The sequence below is a fragment of the Bacillus rossius genome, chromosome 1 (assembly GCF_032445375.1).
Source record: "Bacillus rossius redtenbacheri isolate Brsri chromosome 1, Brsri_v3, whole genome shotgun sequence".
Taxonomy (NCBI): Eukaryota; Metazoa; Arthropoda; class Insecta; order Phasmatodea; family Bacillidae; genus Bacillus; species Bacillus rossius.
The window spans coordinates 275,054,344-275,080,763 of NC_086330.1; the positions used below are offsets into that span (position 1 = coordinate 275,054,344).

The following is a 26,420-nucleotide window of genomic DNA, read 5'->3' on the forward strand; positions in this document are numbered from 1 at the left end:
TCACTAACGATCGCAATAGATCGATGACTTCGCTAGACTCCAAGGAAAAGGATGTTTGTTCTTCCAGTCAGTGTTTCACAGATTTCTCAAAGCATATTATTAATTTGACTGAGTAATGTTATTTTTTTAAATTCCACCTGATAAAAATATTGCAAGTTATGATTTAGTAGCAGAAATTATCGAATTAAATGTAACTTCAAATAAAATGTCATGACGCATTAGACAAAAAAATCCATGCAGAGAACGGTTTCTCAGAATAGTCAGAAGCACTTGAAGAAACCACAGGAATGATAGCAAGAACACGGGAAAAACCATCAAAATATTGACAAGAATAATCAGGAGCTCACGGAGAAAACCACAATAATATTGACCAGATTAATCAGAAGCACTCGGAGAAATCCGCCACACGTTTTCTTTGATATCATAAAATTAAAAAAAAAAATTGAAAAATAATAAAAAATTTAAAACCAAAATAAAATTACAAAAAAATACATAAAAAGATTCTGCATGATCGCAAGCACACGGATTAACCATCAAAATATTGATAAGAATAATCAGGAGCACACGGAGAAAACCATCATAATATTGGCAAGAATAATCAGGAGCACACGGAGAAAACCGTCACAAGTTTTCTTTGATATCATAAAAATACCAAAAAAAAAATTAATAAAAAATTAAAAAAATTAAAACGAAAAAAATTCAAACATTCTGGCTTGTACTAGAACTCTATCTTTGCTCAACAATGAAAAGTTCACAAGCTAGCAGAATGTTTGAATTTTTTTTGTTATTATTTTTTTAATTTTTTATTAATTTTTTTTGTATTTTTATGATATCAAAGAAAACTTGTGGCGGTTTTCTCCGCGTGCTCCTGATTATTCTTGCCAATATTATGATGGTTTTCACCGTGTGCTCCTGATTATTCTTATCAATATTTTGATGGTTAATCCGTGTGCTTGTGATCATGCAGAATATATTTATGTATTTTTTGTATTTTTTTTGGGTTTTATATTTTTTATTATTTTTTAATTATTTTTTTTTAATTTTATGATATCAAAGAAAACGTGTGGCGGATTTCTCCGAGTGCTTCTGATTAATCTGGTCAGTATTATTGTGGTTTTCTCCGTGAGCTCCTGATTATTCTTGTCAATATTTTTATGGTTTTTCCCGTGTTCTAGCTATCATTCCTGTGGTTTCTTCAAGTGCTTCTGACTATTCTGAGAAACGGTTCTCTGCATGGATTTTTGTGTCTAATGCGTCATGACATTTTATTTGAAGTTACATTTAATTCGATAATTTCTGCTACTAAATCATAACTTGCAATATTTTTATCAGGTGGAATTTAAAAAAATAACATTACTCAGTCAAATTAATAATATGCTTTGAGAAATCTGTGAAACACTGACTGGAAGAACAAACATCCTTTTCCTTGGAGTCTAGCGAAGTCATCGATCTATTGCGATCGTTAGTGAGCATCCTGCATCCCGCATAAAAGAACTAAATATTATTCACCTGCAAGTAACATGTGTAGACATCTGTTGTTGAAAAGCAGAACTACTTGCAACAAGTACCTTTGAATGAGATTAATTAATTCTCGCTGATGAAATAATTAAAACATTCTATTTAAGTAATATATCTAATTTAAAACTCTTAGTTTGCGTCTGGTATTAGTCTCAGTAAATAATATGAATCCTGATTCGGGATTAGTTGCTGTATCGAAACGTCATCACTGTAGATACTGTAGCAAGGTGTTTACCTTGAGAAAGAATGCTAAACGACATGAGAGAAGCGAGTGTAATTTGGGTCCTTGTCAAAAACCATTTCATTGCAGTCAGTGTCATAAATCCTTTGGTAGAAGAGTAGTATAGGAATGGGCATCCGAGGACAGGCTGCAGGCTGAGGATTGAAGATTGTTTACATTGTGACGTCACGGCGGCCATCTTGGACGAGCGTAACGGGACACAGCGTAACGGGACATAGTGTAACGGTACATAGCGTAACGGGACAAGTAGATCACGGCAGCCATTTTGGATCCGCCATCTTGGATCCGCCATCTTGGATGACGTCGTGTTCTCGAAAATTCCGGCTATGTGTTTTCCGCCATATTGGATGATGACGTCACCGTTGCAATTTCTGTTACGGCCGCCATCTTTAAAATCATTATTTATTATCCGATTTTAATGAAATTTTTTTTAAAATTTATAAAAAAATTTAAATAATAAATTTTTAATAAAATACTTATTAAAAACAAACATTTACGACACGGAGTTCGAAGTCCTCGGTTCGAACCCGACGAGTGCAAAAAAAATTAAAAATGGCGACCGATCCTTCCTCAATGGTGACTGCAGACAGACTGACTCCCACCACTTTTTCAAAGCATATATATCGTCACCTAGTATGATGTCATGTCCGCCATCTTGTCTTCGATGCTGGAAGCCATCATCATTGTATCGTCGGCGAGAGTGCGCTGACGTCATGTTAGTTTAGTTCTCATCCGCTAGAGTACAGTAATAATTTATTACTATGACACTCGCCATCTTGAAATTCGGCCGCCATCTTGAAAATCCGTAATTATTTAGCTAGAATTTCGGGAAAAGTTCCAATATTCATTAAATAAATCACTCATTAATTTACATATTGATTCGATGGATTCCTGTCCTCGGTTCGATACCCGATCGATGCAATAATGTTTAATTTTATGTAAAAAATAATAATTTCAATAAACCATGTTCAACATTCGTAAAGAGACTCTAAATCCTCTACGACCATCATCCTATCAGACATCAAGACCACCATCTTGGAAATCCGTAATTTTAAAGCTAGAGATTCGGGAAAAGTTCCAAAATTCATTAAATAAATCACTCATTAATTTACATATTGATTCGATCCGCTCCTGTCCTCGGTTCGATCCCTGGACGATGCAAAACATATTAATTTTAAGTGAACTATAATAATTTTAATAAATAATCATCAAAGTCCTAAATGAAGCATAGTTTCCAAATCAACCATCATCCTATAAGTCATTATGGTCACCATCTTGGAATCGTGTAATTATTTAGCTAGAGATGCGGGAAAAAGTTCAAAATTCATTAACTTAATGTGGAATCTATATATACTGATTGATTAGATCGAATAAGGTCCTTGGTTCGATCCCTGGATGATACAAAACAACTTTAATTTAAAAAAAATACTAAAAAAGTGACAGGATTGAGAAAATAATAAACACCGCAAGTACTTTTAAAAACTTTTATTACATACATTCTAATCTACTACAAGTACAAAAAATAATACACAGACAAATTAGCAAAGCCTTTTGGATTCCTCGATTCAAACAGTCTTCTTATTGTACGGACTAAGCCTTTTACATGACTTTAAATGTCTATCCGATCCGTTCATTACCGCAGCCAGAGACGGACTGAAGTCCATATCACCAGGGTCTCACTTATATAGACTCATCAGTCGGTACAACACATGAGTCAAATCAATAACCATGTTCATTATACGTCTCGGAGCATTTTTTATAATGACGATGTAAGCTATCGAGACGTGAAATAAGTTTATTGCACTTATTGCACTGAAATTGTATTCTTTTAACATTATTAGAACAACTGCTTCTTTCATGTCTGCGAGCATTTGAGGTGATAGTAAATGATGCGTCACAGTATTTGCACTGATGCAATGTACGCTCTTCATTAGTTGAAGAATCCATTGCTGACGATGAAACTTCGGATGATGGTGGTATCACATCTGTTGAAATCTCCTCCAATGTTGACGTCATCGTTGCCAACGGGATCTGCTCCTTCTCCATCGTAGCTGTCGTGAAGGTTCCCGTAGACGATGGTACAACCTCCGAGTTCAACGTTAGAGTCGGTAAAGATGCCATCGAGTTCGCAAGAACAGGTAATTACGCGATTTATGCACCAGATTAAACAAACTAGGTGATCCTTACACCGCCGACGTCAGTAACAAAACTGAGCGTCCTGCTGTCTAGGACTCGCTTATATACATGCACCGTATGGAATAATACGCTAGTCAAATCAAGAACAATTTATTATAATACTAGAGTCAAAACAACATTAAAATTAGAAGCTCCATCAACAAAAAGGAAGCACATTCTGGAAGCACCGACAACGAAAAGGCAGCCAATCAGGAAGCACCGACAACGAAAAGGCAGCACATTTGGAAGCACCGACAACGAAAAAGGCAGCACCATCATCGAAAAGGCAACACATTTGTCATTGGCTCCAATATTCATTGGCTCCAATATTCAATGGTTCCATCAGTCTATTGATTCTATCAGTCTAGTGACTCCAACAGTCATTGACACCAACAGCCTTTTTCTTCATCAGCTCCAATGATATTTGGCTAGAACGCTACGAGTCTAAGAGACTATGAGGCTACAATTCTACGAGTGTACAAGACTCCTCCAACTACCTTCAAGTGTATAAAGCTCCAAATGCTCCAACAGCTCCAACACGCAATGTACGCAATGTACACACAGTACACACAGGAAACGGAACGTACACACAGTACACACAGGAAACGGAACGTACACACAGTACACACAGGAAACGGAACGTACACACAGTACACACAGGAAACGGAACGTACACACAGTACACACAGGAAACGGAACGTACACACAGTACACACAGGAAACGGAACGTACACACAGTACACACAGGAAACGGAACGTACACACAGTACACACAGGAAACGGAACCTACACACAGTACACACAGGAAACGGAACGTACACACAGTACAGTACACACAGGAAACGAAACGTACACACAGTACACACAGGAAACGAAACGTACACACAGTACACACAGGAAACGAAACGTACACACAGTACACACAGGAAACGGAACGTACACACAGTACACACAGGAAACGGAACGTACACACAGTACACACAGGAAACGGAACGTACACACAGTACACACAGGAAACGAAACGTACACACAGTACACAGGAAACGGAACGTACACACACACAATGACTACACTTCGTTCGCGCAGTATAAGCATTTAATGAGAACGAAGCACATTTGGACGGAAATTCTATAAAACGAAAGCTCATTTAACGAAAAGGAGGCGCATTCTCTCGTTCATTCAACTTGGTAGGATGCAATCGTCAATGATAAGTTAGGATATAATCTCTCCAACAGTCTATGAATCCAACAGTTTATATTTCCATTAGCCATCGACTCCAACAGTCATTGACTCCAACAGTCATTGGCTCCAACAGACATTGCCTCCAACAGCTCCAAATGGCTCCAACAGCTCCAAATGGATCCAAATGCTCCAAACGACCTCCAAATGCTTGACAGCTCCAAAATGGCTCCAAATGCTCCAAACGGCCTCCAAATGGCTCCAACAGCCTCCAAATGCTTAACACATCTCCAAATGGCTCCAAATGCTCCAAACGGCCTCCAAATGCTTGACAGCTCCAAATGTCTCCAGCAGCTCCAAATGCTCCAAATGTCTCCAGCAGCTCCAAATGCTCCAAATGGCTCCAACAGCTCAAAATGCTCCAAACGGCCTCCAAATGGTTCCAACAGCTCCAACAGCCTCCAAATGCTTAACTCAGCTCCAAATGACTCCAAATGTTCCAAACGGCCTTCAAATACTTGACAGCTCCAAATGCTCCAAATGGCTCCAACAGCTCAAAATGCTCCAAACGGCCTCCAAATGGTTCCAACAGCTCCAACGGCCTCCAAATGCTTAACTCAGCTCCAAATGACTCCAAATGTTCCAAACGGCCTTCAAATGCTTGAAAGCTCCAAATGCTCCAAATGGCTCCAACAGCTCCAAAAGGCTCCAAATGCTTCAAAAGACTCCAAATGCTCCAACAGCTCCAAATGGCTCCATCAGCTCCAACAGCTCAAAAAAAAAAGGCTCCAAATGCTCCAACAGCCTCCAAATGCTTAACACAGCGCCAGATTCTTCAAAAGGCTCCAATTATCGCATCTGTCTTCGTCGGCATTTTCTCTTTTGCTCCCACTGCTCCAACAGCATTACGTTATATGATTTAATGGATACTTTGCTACGTAGCTACAGGTCTACGAGGTTTCAATGCATCATGTTTACGAAGCTTCCAGGACACGAGGCTACATGGCTATGAGACTACATGACTCTAACTGATTACAATAGCACCACTCAGTGGCGAGAGTTAGGTTATCTAATGCAAAGCAAATTGATGTAAGTAGTTCTGACTGTCATCAACAGATGTAGCCACGTGTTGCTTGCATGTAAATATTAATTAGTTATTTTATGTGGGATGCGGGATGCTCACTAACGATCGCAAAAGAAGGAGGGCTTCGCTAGACACCAAGGAGAAGGAAGTTCGTCTTAAATGTTAATGCTTCGCTGATGTCTCAGGGCATATTATTTGACTGAGTAATGGTTGTATATTTCTTTAATTCCACCTGGTAAAATTATTGCAAGTGTCAATTTATTAGCAGAAATTCACTAATTAAATGTAGCTCTGAATAAAATGACATGACTCATTAGGTAAATATCCTTCATGCAGAGATCGATTTCACACAAATAATCAGCAGCACTCAGAGAAAATCATTAGATGTCTAGCCAGGAATAACCAGAAGCACTTGGAGAAAACCATCAAATTATTAACAAGAATAATCAGGAGCACACGGAGAAAACGTAATGACAAGAATAATCAGGAGCACACGGAGAAAACATAATAACAAGAATAATCGGGAGCACACGGAGAAAACCACCACACGTTTATTGATATCATAAAATTAGAGGGAAAAAATAAAAATAAAAAATAAATTAATAAAAAATTTAAAATAAAAACAAAAAATACATAAACAGATTCTGCTAGCTTGTGAACTTCTCATTGATGAGCAAAGATAGAGTTCTAGTACAAGCCAGAATTTTATGTATTTTTTGTTTTTATTTTAAATTTTTTATTAATTTATTTTTTATTTTTATTTTTTCCCTCTAATTTTATGATATCAATAAACGTGTGGTGGTTTTCTCCGTGTGCTCCCGATTATTCTTGTTATTATGTTTTCTCCGTGTGCTCCTGATTATTCTTGTCATTACGTTTTCTCCGTGTGCTCCTGATTATTCTTGTTAATAATTTGATGGTTTTCTCCAAGTGCTTCTGGTTATTCCTGGCTAGACATCTAATGATTTTCTCTGAGTGCTGCTGATTATTTGTGTGAAATCGATCTCTGCATGAAGGATATTTACCTAATGAGTCATGTCATTTTATTCAGAGCTACATTTAATTAGTGAATTTCTGCTAATAAATTGACACTTGCAATAATTTTACCAGGTGGAATTAAAGAAATATACAACCATTACTCAGTCAAATAATATGCCCTGAGACATCAGCGAAGCATTAACATGTAAGACGAACTTCCTTCTCCTTGGTGTCTAGCGAAGCCCTCCTTCTTTTGCGATCGTTAGTGAGCATCCCGCATCCCACATAAAATAACTAATTAATATTTACATGCAAGCAACACGTGGCTACATCTGTTGATGACAGTCAGAACTACTTACATCAATTTGCTTTGCATTAGATAACCTAACTCTCGCCACTGAGTGGTGCTATTGTAATCAGTTAGAGTCATGTAGTCTTGTAGCCATGTAGCCTCGTGTCCTGGAAGCTTCGTAAACATGATGCATTGGAACCTCGTAGACCTGTAGCTACGTAGCAAAGTATCCATGGAATCATATAACGTAATGCTGTTGGAGCAGTGGGAGCAAAAGAGAAAATGCCGACGAAGACAGATGCGATAATTGGAGCCTTTTGAAGCATCTGGCGCTGTGTTAAGCATTTGGAGGCTGTTGGAGCATTTGGAGCCTTTTTTTTTGAGCTGTTGGAGCTGATGGAGCCATTTGGAGCTGTTGGAGCATTTGGAGTCTTTTGAAGCATTTGGAGCCTTTTGGAGCTGTTGGAGCCATTTGGAGCATTTGGAGCTGTCAAACATTTGAAGGCCGTTTGGAACATTTGGAGTCATTTGGAGCTGAGTTAAGCATTTGGAGGCTGTTGGAGCTGTTGGAACAATTTGGAGGCCGTTTGGAGCATTTTGAGCTGTTGGAGCCATTTGGAGCATTTGGAGCTGTCAAGCATTTGAAGGCCGTTTGGAACATTTTGAGTCATTTGGGGCTGGGTTTACCATTTGGAGGCTGTTGGAGCTGTTGGAACCATTTGGAGGCCGTTTGGAGCATTTTGAGCTGTTGGAGCCATTTGGAGCATTTGGAGCTGCTGGAGACATTTGGAGCATTTGGAGCTGCTGGAGACATTTGGAGCTGTCAAGCATTTGGAGGCCGTTTGGAGCATTTGGAGCGATTTGGAGATGTGTTAAGCATTTGGAGGCTGTTGGAGCCATTTGGAGGCCGTTTGGAGCATTTGGAGCCATTTTGGAGCTGTCAAGCATTTGGAGGTCGTTTGGAGCATTTGGATCCATTTGGAGCTGTTGGAGCCATTTGGAGCTGTTGGAGGCAATGTCTGTTGGAGCCAATGACTGTTGGAGTCAATGACTGTTGGAGTCGATGGCTAATGGAAATATAAACTGTTGGATTCATAGACTGTTGGAGAGATTATATCCTAACTTATCATTGACGATTGCATCCTACCAAGTTGAATGAACGAGAGAATGCGCCTCCTTTTCGTTAAATGAGCTTTCGTTTTATAGAATTTCCGTCCAAATGTGCTTCGTTCTCATTAAATGCTTATACTGCGCGAACGAAGTGTAGTCATTGTGTGTGTGTACGTTCCGTTTCCTGTGTACTGTGTGTACGTTTCGTTTCCTGTGTGTACTGTGTGTACGTTCCGTTTCCTGTGTGTACTGTGTGTACGTTCCGTTTCCTGTGTGTACTGTGTGTACGTTCCGTTTCCTGTGTGTACTGTGTGTACGTTTCGTTTCCTGTGTGTACTGTGTGTACGTTTCGTTTCCTGTGTGTACTGTGTGTACGTTTCGTTTCCTGTGTGTACTGTACTGTGTGTACGTTCCGTTTCCTGTGTGTACTGTGTGTACGTTCCGTTTCCTGTGTGTACTGTGTGTACGTTCCGTTTCCTGTGTGTACTGTGTGTACGTTCCGTTTCCTGTGTGTACTGTGTGTACGTTCCGTTTCCTGTGTGTACTGTGTGTACGTTCCGTTTCCTGTGTGTACTGTGTGTACGTTCCGTTTCCTGTGTGTACTGTGTGTACGTTCCGTTTCCTGTGTGTACTGTGTGTACGTTCCGTTTCCTGTGTGTACTGTGTGTACATTGCGTACATTGCGTGTTGGAGCTGTTGGAGCATTTGGAGCTTTATACACTTGAAGGTAGTTGGAGGAGTCTTGTACACTCGTAGAATTGTAGCCTCATAGTCTCTTAGACTCGTAGCGTTCTAGCCAAATATCATTGGAGCTGATGAAGAAAAAGGCTGTTGGTGTCAATGACTGTTGGAGTCACTAGACTGATAGAATCAATAGACTGATGGAACCATTGAATATTGGAGCCAATGAATATTGGAGCCAATGACAAATGTGTTGCCTTTTCGATGATGGTGCTGCCTTTTTCGTTGTCGGTGCTTCCAAATGTGCTGCCTTTTCGTTGTCGGTGCTTCCTGATTGGCTGCCTTTTCGTTGTCGGTGCTTCCAGAATGTGCTTCCTTTTTGTTGATGGAGCTTCTAATTTTAATGTTGTTTTGACTCTAGTATTATAATAAATTGTTCTTGATTTGACTAGCGTATTATTCCATACGGTGCATGTATATAAGCGAGTCCTAGACAGCAGGACGCTCAGTTTTGTTACTGACGTCGGCGGTGTAAGGATCACCTAGTTTGTTTAATCTGGTGCATAAATCGCGTAATTACCTGTTCTTGCGAACTCGATGGCATCTTTACCGACTCTAACGTTGAACTCGGAGGTTGTACCATCGTCTACGGGAACCTTGACGACAGCTACGATGGAGAAGGAGCAGATCCCGTTGGCAACGATGACGTTAACATTGGAGGAGATTTCAACAGATGTGATACCACCATCATCCGAAGTTTCATCGTCAGCAATGGATTCTTCAACTAATGAAGAGCGTACATTGCATCAGTGCAAATACTGTGACGCATCATTTACTATCACCTCAAATGCTTGCAGACATGAAAGAAGCAGTTGTTCTAATAATGTTAAAAGAATACAATTTCAGTGCAATAAGTGCAATAAACTTATTTCACGTCTCGATAGCTTACATCGTCATTATAAAAAATGCTCCGAGACGTATAATGAACATGGTTATTGATTTGACTCATGTGTTGTACCGACTGATGAGTCTATATAAGTGAGACCCTGGTGATATGGACTTCAGTCCGTCTCTGGCTGCGGTAATGAACGGATCGGATAGACATTTAAAGTCATGTAAAAGGCTTAGTCCGTACAATAAGAAGACTGTTTGAATCGAGGAATCCAAAAGGCTTTGCTAATTTGTCTGTGTATTATTTTTTGTACTTGTAGTAGATTAGAATGTATGTAATAAAAGTTTTTAAAAGTACTTGCGGTGTTTATTATTTTCTCAATCCTGTCACTTTTTTAGTATTTTTTTTAAATTAAAGTTGTTTTGTATCATCCAGGGATCGAACCAAGGACCTTATTCGATCTAATCAATCAGTATATATAGATTCCACATTAAGATAATGAATTTTGAACTTTTTCCCGCATCTCTAGCTAAATAATTACACGATTCCAAGATGGTGACCATAATGACTTATAGGATGATGGTTGATTTGGAAACTATGCTTCATTTAGGACTTTGATGATTATTTATTAAAATTATTATAGTTCACTTAAAATTAATATGTTTTGCATCGTCCAGGGATCGAACCGAGGACAGGAGCGGATCGAATCAATATGTAAATTAATGAGTGATTTATTTAATGAATTTTGGAACTTTTCCCGAATCTCTAGCTTTAAAATTACGGATTTCCAAGATGGTGGTCTTGATGTCTGATAGGATGATGGTCGTAGAGGATTTAGAGTCTCTTTACGAATGTTGAACATGGTTTATTGAAATTATTATTTTTTACATAAAATTAAACATTATTGCATCGATCGGGTATCGAACCGAGGACAGGAATCCATCGAATCAATATGTAAATTAATGAGTGATTTATTTAATGAATATTGGAACTTTTCCCGAAATTCTAGCTAAATAATTACGGATTTTCAAGATGGCGGCCGAATTTCAAGATGGCGAGTGTCATAGTAATAAATTATTACTGTACTCTAGCGGATGAGAACTAAACTAACATGACGTCAGCGCACTCTCGCCGACGATACAATGATGATGGCTTCCAGCATCGAAGACAAGATGGCGGACATGACATCATACTAGGTGACGATATATATGCTTTGAAAAAGTGGTGGGAGTCAGTCTGTCTGCAGTCACCATTGAGGAAGGATCGGTCGCCATTTTTAATTTTTTTTGCACTCGTCGGGTTCGAACCGAGGACTTCGAACTCCGTGTCGTAAATGTTTGTTTTTAATAAGTATTTTATTAAAAATTTATTATTTAAATTTTTTTATAAATTTTAAAAAAAATTTCATTAAAATCGGATAATAAATAATGATTTTAAAGATGGCGGCCGTAACAGAAATTGCAACGGTGACGTCATCGTCCAATATGGCGGAAAACACATAGCCGGAATTTTCGAGAACACAATGACGTCATCCAAGATGGCGGATCCAAGATGGCGGATCCAAAATGGCTGCCGTGATCTACTTGTCCCGTTACGCTATGTCCCGTTACACTATGTCCCGTTAAGCTGTGTCCCGTTACGCTCGTCCAAGATGGCCGCCGTGACGTCACAATGTAAACAATCTTCAATCCTCAGCCTGCAGCCTGTCCTCGGATGCCCATTCCTATACTACTTAGAAGATATTACTTGGATAGACATTACAAGACCTGTACATTTAAGATGAATAAAGATAACGAAGACTGGGCTACAACATCGCGAAAGAGGAACGAAGGCGAAAAAGCTAATGCTAAAATTACTGATCTAGATCAAGATAATAATTTAAAATTTAAAACAAACGAAGGAATTTGTAACCACATTAGAAATGAAAATATATTAACTCCAATATCTAGTCGTCTCCATGAAAATGTGAAAGATGGAGAACCACCTGAAGCTTACAAGGTCGAAGACTTTGATGAATCATCTGAGGCTGGCATGATTGAAGATTGTGGTGACACATTTGAGGCTGACATGATTGAGTACTGTACTCAAGCACCTAAAGCATGCAAGATCGAAGACTGTGATGGCAGTCTGAGACCAAAACGATGGAAACGACGTAATAAAATAAATTATCCTGATCAAGTTTGTGGTGCTGACATGATTGAAGACTGTGGTGACACATCAGAAGCTGGCATGAACGAAGACTGTGCTGACACATCTAAGGCTGACATGATTGAGTACTGTGCTGAAGCACCAAAAGCATGCAAGAGCGAAGACTGTGATGGTGGTTTGAGACCAAAACGATGGAAACGTCGTAACAAAATAAATTATCCTGATCAAGCTTGTGATAATCACTGGCACGATGACGAAAGTGACCTTGTGGTTGGTGTTAAAACGATAGACACCAGAGATAATATTTATTATAAACATGCAAGGATGATGAACGCAGCAGAAGAGATTGATTATACCTCATGGGAAGATCCTAACATATTGGTTGACAGGCTACGTCTACTACATGGATCGCTTTGTGCAGGAAACTATTCGAACATTAAAGAAATATCCTTCATACTCAAAGAACTGAGGGAAGCTGGCTACATACAATAATGGCTTAAATTAAATGTATGTGCATAAACTTGAAGATAAATTAATATATTTTCTTTCCAAATGGTATCTACCATTTATCGAAATCTGATTACTAAATAAAACTTATAACTTAAAGGTGCAAAATACTTTACCACTGCCAGTCAAAATGTATACTAATAAAGACATGTTAGTAATCATGCCAAGTTCGATAAGAAAAGTAATTGGAATTAGTTGGAACCAATTGAAGATGGAGATCTTGGAGCAATTGAAGCCTTTTGAAACATTTGGAGCGTTTTGGAGCTGTTGGAGCCATTTGGAGCATTTGGAGTAATTTGGAGCTGTGTTAAGCATTGCCGTTTGGAGCATTTGGAGCCATTTGGAGCTAAGAAGTAGTCGTTGAACGCCTATGCAGGGCTAAATGTTTATAAGATTGCTGGCTTTCGCAAGTGATTCTGTAGTTGGATAGAAATTGTGTAATAAATATTATGTTTGTAAAAGATTTGAGGTGTGTTATTTCTCGAACCTTACACTTTTGTGGTATTTTTTTAAAATTAAAGTTGTTTTGTATCGTCCAGTGATCGAACCAAGGACCTTAGTCGATCTAATCAATCAGTGTATAGATTACAAATTTATTTAATAAATTTTGAACTTTTTCCCGAATCTCTAGCATTGAAATTACGAATTTCCAATATGGTGGTCATTATGTCTGATAGGATGATGGTTGTAGAGGATTTAGAGTGTCTTTAAGAATGTTGAACATGGTTTATTGAAATTATTATTTTTTATATAAAATTAAATGTTTTGCGTCAATCAGGGATCGTACCAAGGACTGGAGAGGATCGAATCAATATGTAAATTAATAAGTGATTTTTTTTATGAATTTTGGATTTTTTCCCGCTTTTCTAGCTAAATAATTACATGATTTCCAAGATGGCGCCCAAATTTCAAGATGGCGGAGGCACCTCGGTAATAAATGATTACTGCACTGTAGCGGGTTAGAATAAAATTATCCAGATGGAAATGTACTCTATAATACGAGTACGCACACAAGATGGCGTACTCCAGCAGGCGGTAGCTCCTGGTAGCATCTACTGAACATAAAATGTCGGGTCCGTGATGGTCGACAAGGACAAAGTCAAAGTTCAAGGTCAAGGTCAAATTTCAAGGTCAAGGTCAAATTTCAAGGTCAAGGTCAAATTTCAAGGTCAAGGTCAAATTTCAAGGTCAATGTTCAATGTCAACAGTTGAGGACAAAAGTATGGTGACCAGATAATTATACTTAATGGTATCGGCACACTCTAGCAGACAAAAACAAGATGGTGGTCTCCAGCGGATGAAGACAAGATGGCGGACATGATGTCATACCAGTTGATGATATATACCTTGGTACTGGTGGTGGTAGATCAGTCTAGGTAGCTTTCATGGAGGAAGGATCGACCGTTTACTCTCGCCGGGAATATAACCAAGGACGTACATCGATATAATCAAACAGAATTCAAATACTTTAATTTTTTGATGAATTTTGGAATTTTTTTCATTAAAATCGGATAATAAATAAAGATTTTCAAGATGGTGTCCAAATGTCAAGATGGCGTCCAAATTTCAAGATGGCGTCCAAATGTCAAGATGGCGTCCAAATTTCAAGATGACGTCCAAATTTCAAGATGGCGTACATGACGTCATACTGCTGGATGATATATATGCTTTGAGAAAAAAGTGGTGGGAGTCAGTCTGCCTGCAGCCACCAAGAGGGAAGGATCGGTCGCCATTTTTATTTTTTGCACTCGTCGGGTTCGAACCGAGGACTCCGAACTCCGTGTCGTAAATGTTTTTTTTTTTTTTATAAAAGAATTATTATAATTTTATTATTTAATTCTTTTTATAATTTAAAAAAAAAATTTATTAAAATCGGATAATAAATAAAAAAGTTAAAGATGGCGGCCGTAACGGAAATTGCAACGGTGACGTCATCATCCAAAATGGCGGAAAACACAAGGCCGGAATGTTTGAGAAAACACATTTACATCATCCAAGATGGCGGATCCAAGATAGCGGTTCCAAAATGGCCGCCGTGATCTACTTGTCCCGTAATGCTGTGTCCCGTTGCGCTGTGTCCTGTTACGCTGTGTCCCGTTACACTCATCCAAGATGGCCGCCGTGACATCACAATCCAAAATGGCGGAAAACACCACAGACACCACTACCTGCATCCTGCGCTCGGAAATACTTTCCTATAAGTACTACTTACAATTAATTTTTTATACTCTTGGAGACCTTATTTATTCACTATTTTCAGAGAAAATTATTTTTATTCATAATTTTGGAATAATAAAATATGACACGACAAAGGCTTCACACTAATGGTTAGTTTAAAAATTTTGAACCATATTATTTTATGCTAATTTATGCTAATATTGAAAGTAAATTCATCTTTTATTTCTCTTTACAATTAAAAACATATTTATTACCACTAACGATAGTAATGTTACTAATTTTTTAGAATTTTAAGTAAATACTATATATAAGCAAAAGAGGTAAGTTTATTGTCATACAAAAAAGCAAGATTTTTTTTACACTCGTATACATACCAGAAACGGATATTTGGGATATTCATTAGGTACGTCTTTTTGTACAAATTTAAGTTGAACTTCGTCATCGGGCCCAGGACTCGTGCTGTTAGATACAGGGGCGACGGGACCTGTTAATGAATAGCCAATTAAAATTCACACCTCAGCACCAGAGTATTCTTAGGATTTGTCGTTTGTTTCCTTTAATAATTAAATTCCCTTTTGCATTTCCAAACATGACGATTATGATGATAATTGTGGTGATGATAATGATAAAGATGACGATGATGATGGAGATAGTTATGATGGTAGTGGTAATGGTTTTGATGATAATAGTGATGGTGATGAGTTTGTGGCAATGGTGGTAGTATTGATGATGTTGGAGGAGTGGTAATAATTGTGGTGGTGGTGTATCATGTTTAAGTGGTTCTGGTGTTTGTAATGGTAGCGGTTATTGTTGTGGTGGTAATGGTGATTATGGTAGTGATGGCGCAGGTTAAGGTAGTGGTGATATTGATGATAGTGGTGGATTTATTGGTGGTCGTGATGGTGGTGGTGGTGGCGATGTTGTGGTGACAGATGATGATACTGATGGTAAAGATAATGCTGATGATAATGATGGTGGTGGAGGTGATTGTGTTGGGGTGGTATTTATTAGTGGTGGTGAAGATGATGGTGGTAATGCTGGTGGGGGTGTTTGGAGTGGTGGTGTGATCAGCCAGGAGCCTGGAACGTACCCAGCTAACGGTCCCTTGTTGTTGACCTAGCGTGGCTAGGAAGAAGAAGGCGGTGTGAAACTACGTCTTTGCAGTATTTATTGCCTTCTTCAAAATGTAATAAAAGAACGCGGGCTCTCCAGCCAGGGGCTATGTTCGAAGCATCTTTTCTGACATGATTCAACAAAAATAACAAAAAAAGCCTGTTTGGCGCGACATGTGACGCTATATGTTGGGTGGGACCATAATCACATGGAAAAAAATCTTAGGAGATTCAAAACCGAAATGTTAGGTTTATAACGATAATTTCACTACCTGACTTCTAATCGCTTAGTGATTTCTCCATGTCCGTACAATTACGAATATAGCTCTAAATTTACGAAGATCCCTGGATTATTTGTAACCAGAGTTCTTTTTAAATTGAATGTGAGAATTTTCAACCGTTTCGTCTACCTAAGTGGTTGTATGTAAAGGTCTCTGATTATTTTTCTTTTGCCTATTCGTTAAGATTTATTCAAATTAAACAAATCAAATAATAATTTAATCGTTAATAGAATAAACAAAATACAAAAAAGCCTATTACAGTTTAACCAGTTGTATGAGCCATTGTCAGTAAATATACCTCAGCTGTCTAGTTTCAATATAAGAAAATTATTCTGTGTAAGAGACCCGGGTGATACACTGGTATAAAATTGTATAGACATTGTTAGTCACAAATACTTTAAAATATATTAAAATTTATAAACCAAATAAATTTTATATATATTCATAGGAAGTAATGTTATCACGCCGATGAAGCCATGTAGGAGAATTTTCATTAATGTCGCTGTTGTGTCTTCACTAAACCACTGAATAAGGCAGTGTAAAACCACTGCAGTATCACTACGCATGAAAACCATCAGGTGCCCCACGCTTTCCAACGCTACTGTGGTATCTGTGGTGACCGGGCGTGTACGCGAGTATAAATGAATTATAATTTTTTATCCCTATAGTTATCATTAAAGTAAAGCAGATTCCTTTTTTACAAAAGGTAATTGTTTTTGTAACCTAGTTGCCTAAATATATTTTTAATTTATATGCTTCAAGCAAAACTTTGTACATTTCGAACCATTTAGCTATGGGATATAATCAAATGTTGGTTTATCATATTTTTATAAACAGCAATTTTTCGTTGTTCAGATAACGAATTAAAACTCCACGGGAATAGTTACAAACAAAGCAATATTCTGTTTCAATTTAAAAATTTATATATTTTTTCCCAAGTTATATGGAAAAAAAATACAGTGTAAGACGGTTCACTGCCATGTTTGGAATTATGGAAATATAATTGTAAACATTTTGCAATGGAAAATTTATATTTAATTAAGATGAGTCAAGAAGGGATGTGATTTCTATTTTAAATACGATTGATGTAAAGCCTGAATATGTTCAGCAGTAACTGCCCTACCGCACTGTCAAAATTTAGATAACAGTACCTCCAAAAATGTTTGTCAAGTAATGTTGTAAGGTTATGACGAAACTGAAAACATCAATAGCGCAGCCATGTTTGTTAGTTAAATTTAAGGATTTAAGTTTCCATGAAATATCATCTTTATAAAATTGTTATAAATTTTTTTGAATGTTTGATGGAATTAGCCAAAATGAATCAAACCCAGAGAAAACATAATTCACCATCGTTTCCCTTTCACCAAAAATATTAAAAATTGTACAGTACTCCTGGGTTATCAAAGACGTTGTAAAGATAATTTAACTTAAACAATGTTAGATCAAATTATATTTGTGGAGTTGTTCATAGGTAAAAAGCATAAAATTAAATAAAGTATGCCTTGTGTATAAACGTCATTAATGTAGATCGGCGCAGTTTATATTTAATCGAATACGCGGTTACAATAAAGTTTCAGTTTTTCCATCAATATGCTAAGTAATTTAATTTTTTTTTAATAAGAAGATGCTCAAAATTTTAGCTTTGACACTCAGGATTTAAAATATGTTAGCGTTTACCTTTTAAACTTTCATTCATATGATAAATTAAAAGCAACATTTCTTAAAATATTGACTTTTATAGTTTTTTTTATGAAATACTTATAGCTGGAGCAAAACATTTGTGTGAAAATCTTAAGGCCATTATACCCACGCTTGTTAAATAAAGTAATTTTCTCCATTGGTTAGGCTTAAGTTTCTTATCACCACAAATAATTCTCTTAGATAATTGTACGCTATGACACAACATTATTTTGATTAATACTAAAAATGACATATATAATCAGAATTAGCAGGGCCGAAAGTATTGTGAACAATTACCTAATTAGGATAAAGATTGCAAGATTGAATCTCACGAAGAATATGCATTTTTTTTTGGCTATACACTAAAAATAAGGCATCATTTGTCTTATATACTTGCAGTTAGCCAACACTAAAAATAAAATTTTTTAGAATTTCCTGTAATTACTTAAGAGCAAGTTTGGAATTTCGCATAGGACTTACAAACATTTTGCACTGTCATGTGAACAGGACCTAAGACTTTTAGCATACACGTGCACGTTTCACATTATTTTAGGATATAATGTTTCATTTAACTTCCCATACCAGTGAAGTGTATAAATAATCTATCACCAACGAGAGTTCTTACTTACACCAATAGCAGTGGTAGGTGTTTGAATAATTAAAATAAAATATCAATTCACAAAGAAACACGTCGTTAGTTACTGTTTTGGAATAGTAAGGGTGCAGTTTTAACTGATGTTTCCTTAACAAATGGGACCTTTGGCTTAAAGGAAAGAAAAAATAATAGGAAACTATTCGTGAAAAGATATCTCAACTGTTTATAATTTAACTCGACCTGGTGTATAAAAATAAATACTTTTAAGGAGTAATATGTTAGTAGGTAGAGAATATTTGCAAATTTTTTTATTTTTTTATTTAAACCTTTAAAAAATTAACAAATTCACTGAAATTAATAAAAAAAATTATTCTGCTATTTTTATATATCTTATTTGAGAAGCCCCAAATAACACCAATTAAAAGTGATTTTATGTTCTGTTAAATAAGCAAGAGCGGTGCAAAGCTTTTGTGTAAAAACACATAGATGCGTTTTGAAAATTTGGTGTGAAAATATTACTGTTATTTATAAAATTGAGTACTGAATTTTCCTCATTTAATTTTTATTGGGTAAAATATGCATATAACTTGTGAAATATTTGTTTTGTAATAACAGTTTTGAAAGTGTTATTACAAAACAAAGAAATTATTAAAAATAATTTCTACAAATAATTAGGTTTACAACATGAAATCATCTAAACAACTTACGTTAAATTCATCCAACAAAATAAAATAATAATATACTGTTGAATCTTGCAGACACAAAACAAAAGCAGTGCACCAACTCATATCATATGACAAAATTAAAGCAGAACACATATTTTGTGTACGTTTATCAATATTCAAAAACAATAAATTAAACGTAAATCTAAGGATTATGACAATGCTTATAAAAATTACACTGCGATTTGTTTTGGCTGTTTGAACTACGGACTAAAGTCGCGTTCCTACTAAAGCGAGCGCCACTAACCACTGAAAGGCTACAAGGATGCATTTAATGACGCGAGCGACCCTTCCTTTCAGGAAATCCTGCATGAACGATCCTGTAAGTATCCTAGCATATATTCCGAAGAAGCTGGCGTCCGTTAAAATGCACTCTACAAGATTCCATTGGGCTAAAGGAGGGTAAGGAGTTATTCGTAAAAGCCCATGGTAAGCACCTGACAGCAGTACTGAATTTACTTACCTAAGAGCGCGCATAAAATCAGCGACATCAGGAAAAAATTCATTTTGATAAATATTTCTGTAAGAAACTAACTTATGCGTCTCGTTTCTACGCATTTCTTTGTATACACGTCCAACAATCAGTTGTTTTGATAAGTTGATTGCTTAGCGATTTCTTCTTCTGTGTTAAGGTTTTGCAAGAAAATTTATTTAGAAACTTATCGCTAGAGACCAGAAAAATTCACGAATTCATTTAACGATAGGCTAAAATTCAAATAATTATACCTTTGCGATGCTTGTGCTATTGGCACACGAGTAGTATAGAATAGGGCATACTGGGACATGGCGCTGGCGCGTGATGTGTGGCGGCTTCTGCTGCCTTGGAATTTACATCTCCGATGACGTCACGACGACCATCGGATGACCTTGAACTTGAACTTTGACCTTGACATTGACCTTTGACCTTCAAAATTTGCCAAAATTTGTTCAAAAGTCCTCAAAATCTCCAAAATTTCCATTTCATTTTTTTTTTGGAAACAAATTCTGCCATAAATTCTGAAAAAATTCCACAATTCAAAAATTATGATTTCGAAAACCTCATTTTTTTTGTCTTAGAAAGAACCCAAATTCCTAAAAGCGGCTTAAGCATCCATATCTAAAGCCTCCAATGAGCCTCTGACGTCATCTAGGATTATGACCGCCATATTGGATTATGACGTAACCGTTTCAATTTCTGTTACGGACGCCATCTTGAAAATCTGTAATTTGTATGTTAGAAAATCGGGAAAATTTTTAAAATTTATAAAAAAATGAATATTCGAAATTAATAATAAAAAATAAAAAAATTAAATATACACTTATGCCATGGAGCTTGGAGTCCTCGGTTCAAATCCGGCGAGGTCAAAAATAAAAAAATTCATCGACCTATCTTTCCTCCACGGTAGCCGTCGGCAGACTAACCTCCCACCACTAACACCAAGGTATATATCGTCAGCTGGTATGACGTCACATCCGCCATCTTGTCTTCGTCCGCTGGAGACCACCATATTGTTTAATGTGCTGGAAAATCTCGGTCAAGTTCGTTAATAGGCAAAATTCCACCAAATGGTTAGAAATGGAGAAAGATTTTGAAGAAAAAAAAACAGAAAAATCACTATAACAACCATGATATGAAAAACATCGAAACAGCTTGAAAATATTGTAACCATTTGGAGTTATTCCAAGAAATTTGTGAAAATATATTTTCTGATACGACCAACCATAACTGCAAGGGGTGGAAAAAACCAGGGTGGAGGCAAAAATTCCTTAACTCCCTCAGTAGACACAATATCAAATCCGTTATATTGTTTTTAAATGGTAAAGTTTGTACCTAAAACATTTATCTAAAACAATTTTTCTTTAAAAGAACCATTGCAGCAAGGGGTTAGACAATAAAGGGTAAAATTAAAAATATTTCGTAAAATTTAGAGTATTAAAACCGTTCTAATTTATCGTAAAACCTTAAAATATTATACCCTACTTCCTTTGGAAATATTTTTTATTTAACAACCATTATAGCAAAAGTGGAGAAAAACAAGATTTGAAGAGAAAATTAATTCTTAACTCCCTTAGAAGAAACACTATTGAATCTGTTTAAACTATTTGCAAATCGTCTAAATGTTATGTTGAACTTTTGTCTGAAACATATTTCGATAGAGCGAAACATTTTAAAAAAAAAACTGGTGTGGATATTAGAAAAATTCATAATTTTTGTACCTCTTACACTATAACAAAGGGATTGAAAGACATAAAAAGTCAGTTAAAATTGTTTGAAAACCATATATACTTATGTTATCCAAATCTTTTGTCTGAAACATTTTTAAATAAAACCAAGTTCTGTAAACACCAGATGCTAAAGAACAAAAAAAATCATTACTCTTTTTATTAAGTAAACAAAATGATATATTACAATTAATTATAAATCTAAAAATCATCTTATACCTAGGTATGACACACCAGTGAAAGACAAACCATTACAGCAAGGGCTTAAAAGAACAGGGCTAGTAATAAAAATAAAAATAAATCTTCTATACCATGTACACTATTAAATCCGTTCTTATTTATTATAATTTCCCAAATTTAGTATAAAAAATTTGTATAAAGAAACTTTTATGTACCATACCTTTACTGCAAGGGGTGTAATAACAAGGGTTGAAAGACAAAAAAAAAATTATAAAATTTTCATTAGGTAATTTATAAATTTCGATAAACGACATTTGATTAGTTGAACTAATAACGTAACAACATGGTAAGTATTAATTTAAAATATTTCAAACTTTTACTATCATTTATGTTCCAATTTAATTATAAATATGTTAATATTATTCACAGCCTTGGTCCGAAGCAAATTTTCATACTTCCGCGTATAAGTGCAAGGGATGAAAAATAATTTTTCAACGTCAAGAAAATGTACCGTAGTACCTTAGTAGCTTAGTACCATAGTAGGCATAATATTAAAAATGATGAATTATTTTAGTTAAAAACTTTCAAAATGCATGCATGAAAAATAAGAAAATATATTATTGATCATTCTAGAATATCAGGAGAATAGGATGTTATGTTCATTAAGTTTTTAAAATGTTCCACAAGTTTATTAAGATTCCAGATATATTTCAGAATAAGTAGGTACTTCGAAATCTACCTACGGCTGTAGGCTGTGCTTAAAAGGATTTTTTTTTAGTAATGGGATAAAACCCAATACATCCATGATATATTGTACACTAAAATATTCTTAATAATTTTATTTTTTATTTTTTAAGTAAAAATCGTTTTCCCTAAGAACTCATTGGCGTTCAATATTGTAAAAATATAATTTGATTTCAAATGTAACATTTTTCAGTCACACCAAGGTGAAAGTCATGCAAGATGGCCGTTACGACGTCATAATCCAAGATGGCTTCCAACACCACGACCCCATAATTTCAACCTGCATTAAGGCTGGGAAAATTTTTTATATCATAAATAACATATCATATATTTTTCTGTTGATATAACTGTATATAAAACTTTAAATAAATAAGTAGTAGGCAGATACAATTAAATATTTAAGTTATTTTACACATGTGTAATATAAAAATCCTCGTTAGCACAACGCTGAAACAATTTGCTCAGTTTTCAGTGATTCCTCCTGAATTTTAACAGCTTTAAAAAACGAATATGTTATTTTTGACAAGAAAGACGCATGTATTTCCACCTTTAAAGAAGCACTTGTGCCACGTACTAAGGTTACGCTTTACCTACGACGGTGCGTTAACTTGAAGTATGCCCTCTTTACTTTATCTCCTTAAGCGTGAAGCACAAGAGAGAGACACTTTTAAGGAAAGACCTTCACACATGACTAGCGATACTACGTATAGCCTTGCTAGACAGTGTAGATATATTTCAGACATTATATAAAAAATAATAACAATCGAACTCTTCTAAATCAATATGTGCACGTCTAAAATATTATTTACTGTAAATTTTTCACTTCAGATAAACATAAAATACTGGCAAAAATTTTTTCCATGGATATTATTGAACATACGGATAACTTCGTGGATTACAAAACTTAGTTTCCTTAATTTTAACAAAAAATCGCAAAATTTTCTTAAGAAATTCGAAAATAATGTCAAAACCACAACCTGTGTATTTATTAAGAATTTTTAATAAATTACGTCAAAAATTAGTCATAAATGTAATCGAGATGACAAATTACAGGTATAATATTTCAGTCACATTGCAAGTTGACGGTCATCCAAGATGGCCGCCATGACGTCACAATCAAATTTGGTTGCAAACACCACAACAACACATCCTTGAACAGGCCGCTGGACCTTTTAATACATAGTATAGACATAAAATTATACTACATAATATAATTTATATTAAATATGCGATGTAGTTTATATGGCATATATATCATTTACTGAATAGGCACTATATATAATGTATATTAAATATAGTTAATATATAATATAAAGTATATACACCAAATGTACTAGTAAATTATAGTAACAATGTGCTTACTTAGACTGTTTACAACGGAGCACAGAAGTGGGAAGTCGGAATTTAGTGTAGTTCGTACGAAGACACAGATATGAGGAACTACAAAGAACTCTTTTTTTTTGTAGCTTATTTTTCATTGGAAAGTCTGTAACTATAATGAAACGGGATTAATATTTTGCATTTCCTGTGAAGTAACACAAAATCACTAAGCAAACAAGTTACATCAAGGGAAAAATTATAACAAAATTAAGTTGAGAAAAAAGTCATTCTCCTTGGTTTCTGCAAGGTACTGTGAGTTTGAAAGCTTCACACTTCAATAAAAAGTTTTCACGCTTGTGAAAGTGACTTTAGCAGCAAGACAACCAAAGCGCATCGAACCACTAACTAGAGCTTCGTGAAAGGTTATACGTATTTTTATTCGTGAATCAATTCTTTTTGTATATGTTTTAGTTATTTTAGTTTCAACTGTGCCCATGACTTCGTTAACGTAGACAGAATAATTTACAGCTATTATTTAAATATAAAATTTGGACAGTTATTGCTTACAAATATGTACACTAAAGTTAAATTTACATTTAAGCTCTCGTGTACGACTATACTTTTGGTTTATCCTTCGGGAGTAAACACAAATCTGCACAATAAATTAAGATATTTCATGGGATTTATTAACGAGCGTAAATGTCAATTCCCATTTTTTTTTTTTTACTTTTTGATCAATAAAGATCATATCTGCAAAACTATTGGAGATATCACAATAAAACAAATAACAAATATTAATACAACATAAGAAATAAAAAAAAATTGGTTCTCTGTAAAGTCGGTTTACGGACGAAAGTTTAAAGTGACAACGTCATAACAGAACATTGATGAAATGAATGCATACTTTTATGAATAAAATTGAATCATTTTTATTGAATTATCACTATTTTGTATGGATAAAAAGAATGAGTGAAATGACATCAACAATTTAATTGTTAAATGTACTTTTATTTGCACTCATTAATTCAAATATGTTTATTACTTTAACGATGAGATTATTTTAACTATAACTTTTATACATGTTTGCTATTTAACTTCTTACCATCTATGTTATTCTGTTAAGGAGAGGACGATGATAGGAAAAGTAGGAAACGAATGGGAGTGTTTCAAGTTTAATGTGCCTCAAAAAAGTCAAATCGATGGTTGTTCCAATCGAGTTGAAGAGAGATAGATGCGGCGCAAGCGTACAATGAGCGTAAGGGGACACGGCGTAACGGGACAACGTGCGTAACGGGACACTTTTTCGTGCGTGCAGCCGGCGTTCATCGATTTATTAGACGTTGTCACGTCAAAAATGAAAACCTAAACCCAAAGAGAACCAGCCTAAATAACCTGATGTCGTACAGCCTGACCTAACCATGAAAACAAACAGGTATTATGGACCACACAACGACAACAGCCCCGTCGAACACTACGAAAAAAAAATAACATTTGGGACGTTTCGGGAACTGGGGTCTATTCCCGTCATCAAGCACAAACAGACTGTTTGTTTGTTACAAGTATACGTAAAAACTTCTCTACAGTTTAAGAATTTCTTTCTCTGTTTTAAAGCTACATTATTCCAAATGGACAAAAGCAAAGTTTTATTTAAAATTATATCAATAATCTTTACTCAAATCAAATAAACTACTACGAACTCGAATACTTTCTTGTCCTACGTTTATTAAACCGTTAACTATTTAACAAACCATTTTTAATGTCGTTACAACACTTGGTATCACGGGCCGCAAAAGCGAAAGCACTAGTGATTAGTACTGCATGTGTTTGGTAAAATAGATAAAACTTATATAATTACATTATTTCCTGCCACTACATGGGGATGATAATTCAGATATTAGTAAATTTTAAATAAATTTAGATATATACTGATATGAATGTATAGGAACGCTTTATGGCGATAAAAAAACTGTCTTCACAAAATTAAACATATATATTTTGGTTTTCAATATTTAATTATTTATTCATCGGTTTATCCATACCCAAACGAGAAATAAAAACACAGCCATGGCAAGTGAGCAGCCGAGAAAATAAGTTCAGTTTCAAACTTTTCTCGCTGGACAAAAGTGAGCGGCGAGGGAAAGTCACATTGAGTTAACTGTATGAGCTTCATTCAAGGAGTGCATACTCGCAGATGAGTATTTAATTAGTTCGTACAATTTAATATTATATAAAGTGTAACATCAAGAAAAATAAAAATGAAAATATGTTTAAATAAAAATGATACACTATTGTACAAGGTCTCTAGGGTTTTATCTGCACTCTTCATAAAAAAAATAAAAAATATATATATATTTGCTATTGTTGACTACACGAGGCCACCGAATTTTACTTCTACACAACAGACGCTTCGCGAGAGATAATAGTTTTAGTCGTGAATCACACCGTTCTCTGCTTTATCGTTTAAGTTAAAAAAAATCAATGTAACTGACATTGTGCGGACAAATTAGTTCAAACTGGTTATTTAAATAGAAAATACTGTCGCCGGGTGATCATGAAATCTGATCGACTTAAACTGCACAGAGTATATTATTTCAGAGCTTA

At 35.6% G+C, this 26,420-nt stretch overlaps 1 protein-coding gene across 2 annotated transcripts in view; it reads right to left on the minus strand.

Moving 5' to 3' along the window:
• Window positions 1–19,945, minus strand: part of LOC134527613 (complement factor D-like) — a 150,705-nt gene extending 130,760 nt beyond the window's left edge. For both annotated transcript variants that reach the window (XM_063360453.1, XM_063360454.1), the window contains exons 1-2: window positions 19,837–19,945; window positions 15,358–15,467 (exon numbers count right to left, since the gene is read on the minus strand). In XM_063360453.1, coding sequence (XP_063216523.1) covers window positions 15,358–15,467; window positions 19,837–19,879 — 153 coding nt within the window. In that variant the 5' untranslated portion in view covers window positions 19,880–19,945. The remainder of the gene's footprint in view (window positions 1–15,357; window positions 15,468–19,836) is intronic.
• Between the last annotated feature and the right edge of the window lie 6,475 nt (window positions 19,946–26,420).